This window comes from Poecilia latipinna, unplaced genomic scaffold (assembly GCF_001443285.1).
Source record: "Poecilia latipinna isolate Pla-1442-1.1 unplaced genomic scaffold, P_latipinna-1.0 Scaffold736, whole genome shotgun sequence".
In the NCBI taxonomy this organism is placed as follows: Eukaryota; Metazoa; Chordata; class Actinopteri; order Cyprinodontiformes; family Poeciliidae; genus Poecilia; species Poecilia latipinna.
In genome coordinates, this window is record NW_015113352.1 from 131,918 (window position 1) to 143,303 (window position 11,386).

The window sequence follows — 11,386 nt, forward strand, 5'->3', positions numbered from 1 at the left end:
TATGTCAAAACACAAAGTTTTTTTTTTGTTTTGTTTTTTTTTTTTAATTACCCAGATTCTTGTGTAATGGTAAACTTCAATGGTTTCTGGAAATGTAAGGCAAAATGTGTTGTTTATGTAGGAGCTTAACGAGATTAAAACCCTTATCGTTATTTTGTTGTGAATAAAAATACATAAGCTTATCTTTGCACTGCTTCAGACTTAACTAACATAAAAGTTATCTTGTTAAATCCTCTGCAAGCCTGCGATTAACATCAGTACTTTACTAAAGGTTTTAAACCCCTCTAATTGATTTAACTAACAAAACCACACAACACAGATTTTACCTCTGCGTTATTAAATAAAGAAATAAAGAAAACCTAAACCCTAGACATGTAGAAATAAGAATAAATGTCTGACAGTGTCTCCTTTATCCAGATATTTTAACGAAACTATGTTTCAGAAAAAAATAAACATTGTTTCCATTCGCCTTAAGGGTATAAACAGATGTGTTCTGCATGCTAAATCTTCTTTTGCATTTCTCTAATTCTGAACATCACGAAAAAGTACATTTCACTAGTATAAAAGACAAAGTTAAGCTTGTATAGATTCCTTACACAAAGTGATGTATTTAATTATTTAAATAATTATGACTTGTAGTAGCTAATGCAAAGCTAGCATTTTTCTTCTCTGAAATGTTGAATATTGCATAAAAACAGTAAACAAAAAATAATCTGGATTCTTAAATGTCTGCCTACTGACAAGCATCTACATGTACTTTAAAATGAAAGCCAGGCTGCTTTACTAGCAACGTTCAGCTCATCTGTGGTGTTGGGCCCAGGCGTCTCTTACCTTTCCTTTGACAATACCCCACAGACTCCCGGTTTGCTGTGCCACCTACCACGGTAATACCACAGTCCAATCAGGTATTGGCACGTTTGCTAACACTTAGCAGTGTGGCCTGACTTTGGACTTAATAAAACATGGTGGACTAACACCAGCAGATGACATGACTCATTAAAATCATCACAGACAATTAAAACTTCTCAGAGGACCTCGAGCACATCGAATTTATCCACTCTTCCCTCGGACTACGTTTCAGCTTTGTCCGTGTTCTAGAGGAGTTAAAAAAAACAAAAAAAAAAAAAAACAGACTGGTTTCTACCTCAATCACCTTATTGGGCTTTTTACAATGGAGATGGCTAAAAGGTGCTTTAAGCCCACCCTGAAGCTCTTTGTAAAAGAGGCTACTGTTTTTTTTGTTTTTGTTTTTTTTTTGGTGAAGTAATTGATGTGTACTGTATTTCTAAAATATTATTTGTTGGTTCAAAATATTTAATTTTTTTCTAGAAATTGTGCTTTCGATTATAGCATCAAGCCGGATTGATTAAAATAGCAACAATAAATTCATAAAATATATAGCTATGTGTATTGAAACTATATAGGTTTCACTTTTGAGAGAAATTGCTAAAATAAGGAACTTTTCTGATGTTTTACTCTGAGGCCTCGTTTAGTTCGTCTTCTTACCAGCAGCAGAAACATGTGAAATTGTTCACTTTTTACTCTTTTGCTGCTTAATAGTGTCACAGTAGGAAAAACATTCCCAAGCTTCCAACCAAAACACACCTTTAGAAAATAAAATGTAATAGCATTAACAACAGCACAACCTATACAATTTAAAACGGCCACATTGTTGATCTGAATCACTGTTTGTCTGAGACACTTTCTGAACAAAGACATAAAACAAAACGTGTCCGTGCTTTTTATTTGTTTCAGGAGGCTTGGGTTTGTTCTCATTTGGTACGATGACAGTCGCAATTGGAAAAGTCACTTCTGCCACTGACTTTTAAAATAAAAATTAAAAAAAATGAGCGAAAAGCAAGTTCCGAAGAATCTGACAGAATCTCTTAAAATGATCCCTATTTGTGTGCTCAGCATAGTGTTATTTCCACCTCTATTTACATGCACCAACTCTGCCACATTTCAGCGGCGAGGCAGCATGTCACTTTTAAAACCAAAGTGTTGCATGATTAGAGCTTTTTCCTTCCTACATCAAGGAGGGAGAGGAAAAAAAAATCATTATGTACCTTCTTGGTGCTTTCGTGCTATTTCGAAACTCTGGGATAAAAGTGTACAAATAGCAGGGGGGAAACTGTTGCCTGTTTCCAAATGCTCAAGGACAAACAAATAAATGTGACGGACTGTAATCGCGCTGAAATTACATTTGGAAATTATGTGAAACGGCATCTCTTCCACCATAGGTAAATTTAAATAATGCGCTTACAGTTTACTTAGCGCAGTTAAAATCTCTGCTGGAAGCATATGAAGTCAGCAGTTAGGGAAGCAGTTTTTCTGCTGTAGTTATGTCTGATCGTCTGACAACAACATCGCCGCAGTAATCGCGCTGAGACTACATTCGGAGCAAATATCAGAATCTGGAAGTACTGTCAGAATAAAAACAGAGGCAGCAGATACAAGTACAAAAATAAGAGTGAGATGATGTTTCAAGAGGACGCAGCGTCGATTTTTGTCTCGTTAGTGTGGCAGGAATTAATTGGAAATAATCGTGATTTTGAAAGATGAGGCAGCATGCGAGATGCTGAAAGCTGTGAAATGTGTTGATCTTTAACTGTAAACAAATGCCACTTTGCTCTGTCAGTTCTTTCCCCCCTTTCTATCTCAAGCTACACGGACCTTGACAGCTTTTTACTAAACCTTTCCAAACATGCTTTTTTTTTTTTTTTTCTCAAAGCAGACATTAAAATTCCTCTCAGCCTTTCAGATCATTTGAAAAATTCCTGCTGCTGCGGAACATTTAGTATCCTTCACAGGAGAGTCTGTATAAATGAGCGATCAGCAGGAGACATTGTATCCGAACAAGGTTTTGGCTACCCTCCAACTGTTGTGTGTTTTTTTTTTTTTTCTTCTTTTTCTCTGTGCTGCTGCAGGCACAGCTACTTTTCTCTGCACCATGATGGGGACTTGGTGCTCCAAGGGGCCGGACCTCAGCAACTGCACCTCCCACTGGGTGACTCAGGTGGCACAAAAGGTAAAACGGAGAGTTTGCCCATTACAAAACATAGCAACGATCAAGTATAGAAATCAAACATCTACACTGTGTGCAATGGGTGACCCCTTTCCTTGCTTGGTTTATTTTCTGAACAGGTCAAGTGTACTCATCATTGAAACTCTTTCTTTTTTTAATGCAAGGAGAGCCAAAGTCATGTGGCAGAAAAAAGAAATGCTCTCTCTCTCTCTCTCCAAAAAAATCAGGCATAAATGCCAAGAGCTGCAATGTGCTACGGAGAATCAAAGAACCAGGGTCTCTTTCGTCAGTGCTTCTGTTCTTTGATGTTTTGCAGGTAGAGCTGTAGATGTGCAGATAAGAGCTTCAGTAGCCTGAATGCACTATAATAAAACAGGAACACGCTGCATTCTGAGAGAGAGATTTTTGTTCTCTCTGTTCGAAAAAGCAGAAATGAATGCAGCAGGTTCAGGCAGGGCTCCTGGGGTGGGGAGGCGAGTGGTAGTGCATATGCATCTAAAGAGCTGTGCCCTGATTTCGAGCACTTTATGTGATAGAAACAGAATTAGTATGATTTTTAAAAAAAACAACTCTGATGCACAGCGAATCACCTTGGATACTTTTTGTACTGTTTCAGCACTATTTATTTTTTTTCTTGCCATATTATTTCATATTTTCCCTAAATGTAATCTGCAAAGAACAAAGAAAGCAAAATGAATAAACAGATATACGTATAAACACAAGGTTTGTTTTTTTTTTTTTGCCATTTCAGTAAACTGCATCCATACAAAACCGCAGGGAAACCTAGCATGTTGCAATTATTCTCACATTGGTTATAAGAAGAGAGAGACTGATCAGCATTTAATGTCCAACGTTTCCAGTAGCTAATTTTTGCAAAGCTTTGACTACTGATTTTAGCCAATGATGATCTCTCATATTGAGCTATAATTGAGGAAATGAAAACAACATTAACGGCGTTTGTTTCTAGCCTTCAAGCCGTGAGCCAGATACAAAATCATTACAGATTTCTATCTTTAGCATCTCATATTAGCAATTATCACAGCATGTATTCCAAAAACAGCTAACTGCGAACAAAATCCAGAGAGCATGCACCTCCACAAGGGCTGACCTATAATAGGAAAACATTCTACGTGTGAGGATATTGACAAATGTTTCAATACCAGTACGGTTTATGATAAATTAAAAAAAAATGATAAAGTATGGACATCTGTCTGCTTCGGGTCCATTGCGAACATAAACGCCTCATAAAGAACAGTCTATCCAGTAACAGTATTAAAACTGAAATGCGTTCTCCCCATCTGAGCATCATGGCTTTAATGAAAAAAGCTGCTTCTCAAAAGCTTTGTTGTAATTTCTTAATGACTTAAACACTTTGCCTACTTCTTCACCTTCTAAACCTTTTTATGCTGCATTAAGCAACAAGTCCCATCACTGACTGTGACAGAGGCATCCAAGTTCTGAATGCATGCTAAATAATTAGCTTACGCTTTGTTACAGTCCAAGTAATTCTGTGTGAATATCCATAAGTGCAGCAATATTGTGATGATAACTTTACAATATATTTTCAGCCGTAATCTCTACCTTAACTCTGAGATCTCTAAAAGGCTTTTCAAATGGAAAATGTTATATAAATGACAGAGCTTGAAGGATCAAAAGGATAAAACGGAGAAACTCTGCTGTACTCTGTTCAACTTCCCTATTATCTACTGAAAATGTTGCTTACTCTTGCTGTCTCATACCTCGAATGTTCCGCAGACATTATATTTTGTGGGAAAGAATGTTTTTTATACAGGTTCTTAAATTTCTGCGCTTCCTTTGACTTCGTTTTTAAACGGCTCACTGATATTAAGAGTAGCTAACCTTGAGTCTTCTTCCTTTTAATAACAGCATCCACACCAAATGGTCTTGTTGTTACCAGAACATAATAGCTCTTTGGAATGCTACGTTTTACAGATCAGAAAAGAAAAGGGGAAAAAAAAACCAAAACAAACAAAAAAAATAAATAAATAAACATAATGTTGAGTTTCAGAGCTGCTTGCTGCTTTGGGTCGATCAAATTGAAAATTAGCCACCAGCTCAATTCTGCACTCTCTTTTACAGCCTATGTTTTTAATGATGATTTGCACAAGTTATCCGTTTTATTTAATAAAATGTAACCTGGAAGCAATCAAAATATAGCCACCTGATTTATCAGCTTTAACACACTTTATTTAGGCCCGCCCTCTAATATTGATGGATTTACGACTATAATAGTGCTGGTCTTCTAACTGTTCAAGTAGCATATTTTTATACAGTCTCATCACCTTTCCTGTAGATTTAAATTAAATCTCAGACGGACCGAATGAAACTGTGCTTCCTGTGTCTGTACATGTATTGCTTCCTCCTGCACAAATTGATTCATCACTCACTACAGAACAATCCCACCATGCGAATTAGTATAGATGTAGTCAGCGTACGTACTACGACCATGAGTCACTGCAGAGCTGAGATTGGGTCTAATAATAAATACTATGTTACACTAATCACAGAGGACAGCTTATAATTGTTATGCTGGTGTATTTTTCTATACTCCTCTAATGCTCGCGGGTGACTAAAACCTTTTTTTTTTTTTTTTTAAACGAACCCTGTTGCAGTGGATTAGGACTCTGAGATGTATGTGATATAAATTATTCAAGCCGGCGTTATATAACCATCATCTCAGGCCTTCATCACCCACATTTCCTTGACACCCACGCCCCTCCCTCTCTCGTCTGCTGTTTTTAGATCCGAAGTGGCGAAAGTGCGGCTAATTTAGCCAATGAGCTGGCCAGGCACACGCAGGGCCCCGTGTTTGCAGGGGACGTCAGCTCCTCCGTGCGGCTGATGGAGCAGCTCGTGGACATCCTGGACGCGCAGCTGCAGGAGCTCCGGCCCAATGAGAAGGACTCCGCCGGACGCAGCTTCAACAAGGTCTGGCCTGTTGTAACCTCTCATTACACTTTGTTCCCTCCTTTGCTCCTCACTCAGAGTCAGCATAACCCAAGACATTCATTAGCAGGATGCTTACGGATAACACACAGTCTAGCCCGTGCACTCTCCCTCTCACCCACCCACACACACACACACACACACACACACACACCCACACGAGCTCACACACACATACGTATCACAGTCAAGTCTTAGGTGAATGACGCTAAGGGGCCAGGCCTCTGCCCTGAGGGGGAACCTCATTCCTTTACAGCTCCTGGGTAATTAAGGGCTTTTGGAAAAACTAGCTCACCTGGCAGTTCCACCTTATCCGAGCTAATGGCTACGAGCCCCCCCGACCCACCACCACGGCTGCCCTTCCACCCCCACAGAGAATAACTCTTCATTGCTGACAAGTGCAGGACTGCTGTCCTTCGGAGCCTCGGCGGACGCCTTTTGAAAAGAGAGCGGGTCCGAGACACGGCTGCTTCTCTCAGCCGCCGGAGGTACAGCGGAGAGATGAGTGACAGCTTGAAAAATTGCATTATTATTCAGACACTGCAGACTGCTGTTGCTTGGTAAACAATGTGATATTTTGCCGAAATGACAACTGCAGCTTGTGTCCATATGTTCAGACGGCAACATAACTATCGCTGAGATTACAGACAGCTAGTCTGTTCATAAAGGGGGAGTTTTTATGAAGGTTTCCTGCAGTGCTGCTTTGAAATGTCACAAAAAGGGCACAGTGTAACTGAAAACTTCAGGGATTTAACCTCTCTGCAGTGATGTGAAGGTGTACTCGGTGACATTGATGCGCTTTGTTATTACAGCTGCACATGTACACAAGAGTTTTCTGTCCTTACAGGCCGATATGACGTTACTCCTGAAGCAGGTCGTTTCCCTTTGGGAATTCAGTTCTGTTGAGCTTGTCTCAACTTTGTAAAAATTAGCTCGTCGTAAGCACCTTGTCCTGTACATGCGCACTATATATAATGTGGGCATTGTACTTTATGTATAATGTACAGTGCCTTTCGAAAAGCATACACACATCTGTTATTTTGCACCATTTTATTCTGACACATATCCTGTACAATTCAACTGAAAAAGAAATTGAAACAATTAGTTTAAAAAAAAAAAAAAAAAGATTTTGACTTGACAATGATTGTCTGCTCTGCCAGGCAAACGTTTAGAAAATCTGTCACATTAGGAGGACAACTCTTGTCCACAGACCTCTGCAGGGTAACTTAGATTTTTCTCTCAGATTTTAGTGTAAAATTAGAGTCCCGTCATCCCAAAAGTGTTATTAAGGAAGAATCACTCATATTGATGTAATTTGCATCTGTTTATAGTTCAGTCTACCTTGACAATGAAAGAAGTAACCAGACATCATGATGCCGCCACGATCATGATGTGATTGTGGATCCGATGTTCTTTCGGCGGTACCTTTTAGAAGTGGTGCACACAGTTCAACCTTGCTTCAGCTCATTTTCCCCACGAGGTTTTGGGAGATTTCAGCCAGGCTTTTTTTTGTTTTTGTTTTGTTGAAACCTTAAATTTTCGTCCAGAAACATGGAGAAGTGGTTGTCCTACACCGAACACAACCAGTGCTTGGTGGAAATTCCATGAGCTTCTTCAGTGCTGCTGTGAGCCACTTGTTCCCGTCTCCTGAATGATACCTTTGAGCAAGTGGATGATTATGCAAAAGAGCAAATTTCAGAAAAATCCTCCTTGGATACCTGGACTATTATTTAGGTTAGTAAAATTCACTAATGATGCAAGTGGTCTCCTTAAGAAGACTAAACGCAGAAAGTGAATGAAAAGGTGCACTAACGAAGCATTGGTTTAAGGAAATGCACACGTATGCAGCCAGATTTTTGCTGCTATAAGTTTTATATTTTATCCCGCAGTAATCTTTTCAGTTGGGTTGTGCAGGATGCCTCATTAACAGTTGCAGGTGTTGCACAATTTTGAGATCCACTACATACTCTGTCAACAAACTTCCCCTCAATCAGGAAATCATGCTTTTATGGAAGAGCAAAGAAACAAAACAAAAAAAACACACATTTCTCAAAACAATGATTTACAAATGCACATTTTACTTCTCCGCTGTGGTGTTTCCTTTTCTGGTTTTTTCTTTTTGTTTTTTTTTTTTTGTTTGTTTTTTTTTTTTTTTGTTTTGCTTTTTATCTTGTGTTTTGCACCTCATGGCCGCTCCGACTACGGACACTGTATTTCATTTACGGCATCTGATATCCTCAGAAAGCAGCCTGCAAATTTATCCCTGTGTAAATGTAAACACAAGTGAAGATAAAGTCGCGCCAGTTCTTGGAGTTGGCTTGTCAATTTGCATGCTCTGCAAACAAACAAAAAGAGGAAAACAGTGTACATCTGAGCAGCTATGGGCGTGGAGTTTTTGGAAATGTTTATTCGTACATTTGTTTCCAGCAGGATGAAACCACTAAACCATTGTGTGCCCCTTTAGGTTCCATGCAGCCCCTTCCCTGCAAACTAACAACTCAAATCAAAGTCACAGTCTGCAAAAGTTTTGTGCATATCCTTAGGTGTTTTGAATGCCGTGGCCTGGATAAAAGCCCCTGTGCTGCAGTGGAAAGAGCAGCAGTGTTTGATTTTCTATGGTGCGACTTACTTCCAATGACACGGCCACTTACTTAACGCTAAGAGATTAACCGAGGGTTATAAAAATAACTAGCATTTAATTGTTTTCTCCATCGAGTGGAATGCAAAGATTTTATCCTCAGATTGTTTATCCTCTCTGTGTATTTCAGCATGCTGCTAATGGGGAGCAGCAGAATCTAGTCTCTGCACTTACTCCTTCCCGCCGTCTGTGTGTTTCTTATCTCTTCTCCTCACTCGTATGTGATCCATATTCATAGCAAGGAGTTGCCCCTTAACTTCCCCTGGGAAGCTTTTAGATCTGTCTCATTATTTCAAGGTGATAGTTCACAGACCTATGCCTTTCCTTCTTTTCATTAATACTGTAATTGATAGTAAGTTGCATGGTTTAACGCTTCCTTTTCTCTCACCACCTTCTCTCCCCTTTCTCTCTTTACAATCTGTCTCTTATGCTTGATCCTCTTGTTGTGCGGAAAAGCTTCAAAAAAGAGAGAAGACATGCCGAGCGTACATGAAGGTATAACTGCCAGGCTTTTTTTTTTTTTTTCCCCCCCTTCACATTGCTGTTTCTACCTCCGGTCCCTGACGTCTGACTCTCTTGCATGCGCCTTTATCTTTGGTTGTCTCTGTGCCAGGTGACCCAGCTTGTACGAAAATACAGCGACTCTGTCTGTCTCTGCTCTGCCGTCGGTCCCTTTGAGGATGTCCCTGTCAATATCATTCCGTTTGTGTCTCATTCTCCCCTCCTTAAAGTCCAATCACTTACACGTCTTCGCCTCATTTTTTTCCCCCTTTCCCTCCTCCCACTTTTCACCCTCTCCATCAGTCTTATTGGCTTTTTGCACGTTCTGTGAATAATTGCCTTCCCACGGTTGTAATTGCATCTCCCTGTCAGGCAGAAGTGTGATCAAAGTGCCTTGGTGCTCAGTTGTCACTTGCTTACATGGTAAAATCTCTACCCTCCCTTGTCCCCCCAGCAAAAAAAAAAAAAAAAAAAAACTTTTCTCCAACTGTGATTGTGTTTTATCTGAGGGATTAATTTCCGAGCCCGTTGATTTGTTTGTATTTCGCTCCGATTTTTACTTCTCCTCTGCTGCTTTGGAGTTTATTTTCTCAGGTGGGCTCTGCTGAACGATAAGACCGTGATATAAACTCGGGGGGGACAAGATTCATTGCACAGACTAAAACAAATGATCATATTATGGTTTACTCAGTTGCTATGTTGTTGTTTTTTTTGCTTGATATCTCGTTTTACAGAGGGAAAAATGCCATGTATTTCCTTGCACTTATTTGGAAATGTTGTTTTAGCCACACTAGCAGCCCAACTAAAGGTGGCGTGGGTCCTCTGGTCATCCACTCAACATCTGCTAAATGAATTGACAAAAAAATGCACAGCACATATATTTATAGCACCCAGAGGACGCATGATAATGGCTTTTTTTTTTTTTTTTTTTGTGACCCTATGTTTTGCATCATGCACTTTTTAAAGCACATCTTTTTTGTAAGGCCGGAACCCACAAGGTGACATTTTTGCAACATCGCAGTAATGAGAGAATTCATTCTTTCAGGCTTCAAAGTGGGCTTTAGCTGCCAAAGCGTGGAGGGTTCAGCCAGACGGTGTTCCTGCATCGACAGCGGCGAGGGAGGTTTAGATGCGACAACGATGTTAGCTTAGCAGCTTGTCGCATCAATTCCTGCATAACTGGAGAGTATTTTGGAGAGCAAATACTGCTGGTGCAGGCTTTTTATCTTGGAAAACATTTATTTGCACTCCTACCAGCTGGATGGGACCAACTGTTCTACTAGTTGGTCTTTATATTGGTCGTATAAAGACCGATGACACAACCAGGAATTTTGCAACGGTGAATTCTTTTATTTTAAATTTTTTTTAAGACACACCAACACACATTAGTACATTTTATTTAAATTAGCATATTTATTTTTCTGAGCACCCTAAAATATCCAGTGCAATGAAAGGTTCAAATTGTCATCGGAAAATCGAAATAGAGTGACGCTGCTGGAGATTTGCCAGGGCATGTCCATCCACCTTACTGGGCAGCAGAGCATTAATCACAAAAGAGTAAAAGGCTTTACGGTTTGGTGGGAGAATCGCTTGACAGGACAGCTCTGGCCTTTGTGAAAGAGTCGCAAGAAAAGTTAAGACTGCCGTTTGAAAAGTTAAGAAATCCGTTTGTTGATTACTGTAAGCAAATGTAGGAGTCATAACAAAGATTTGGAAGATTGTTCCCTAGTAAGATGAGACCAAGATAAAAAATTTTGGATAACATGCAAAACCCTGTTGTTGGTGTAACGTAACGCTTGTACAGGAGCATATTGCGCTGAAACACTGCTCCCTCCTTGAGACATGGTGGTGGCAGCGTCATGCTGCAGGGACGCAAAGATGAATAGAGCTAAAAACAGAGCAATCCTGGAGAAAAATGTCACTTTCCAAACAGCAACCCTAAACAAAACCACAGCTACCATAAGATTTACATAACAGAATAACTGAACTGCACTTTTTTTTTTCTTCAGATTTTTATTTTCAATACAGTTCCTGTTTAACAACAGGAGTTTATAGTTAACTATTAACTAAGTTAACAGTAAATATTACCAGTTTCTCTTTGAAGTGTAATAAATTTTTTACTACATCATTTTTACAGTGCTCTAAAGATCACTTTTTATTTTCAAAAGTAGTTTTTTTTTTTTTTTTTTTTTTTTTTGTTTGAAGAGAAAAAGGGTCATTCCATTTCTAAAAATAAACCAAAACCAAACTAAAAA

At 39.4% G+C, this 11,386-nt stretch overlaps 1 protein-coding gene across 13 annotated transcripts in view; it reads left to right on the plus strand.

Annotated features, from left to right (window-relative positions):
- The window catches only part of adgrl2b.1 (adhesion G protein-coupled receptor L2b, tandem duplicate 1), a 144,834-nt gene that overhangs the window by 96,781 nt on the left and 36,667 nt on the right, over positions 1 to 11,386 (plus strand). For 10 of the 13 annotated variants that reach the window (XM_015045631.1, XM_015045640.1, XM_015045637.1 and 7 more), the window contains 3 exons: positions 2,928 to 3,028; positions 5,789 to 5,974; positions 9,087 to 9,125. In XM_015045631.1, coding sequence (XP_014901117.1) covers positions 2,928 to 3,028; positions 5,789 to 5,974; positions 9,087 to 9,125 — 326 coding nt within the window. The remainder of the gene's footprint in view (positions 1 to 2,927; positions 3,029 to 5,788; positions 5,975 to 9,086; positions 9,126 to 11,386) is intronic. The other 3 variants (XM_015045634.1, XM_015045641.1, XM_015045642.1) reach the window with 1 other exon arrangement.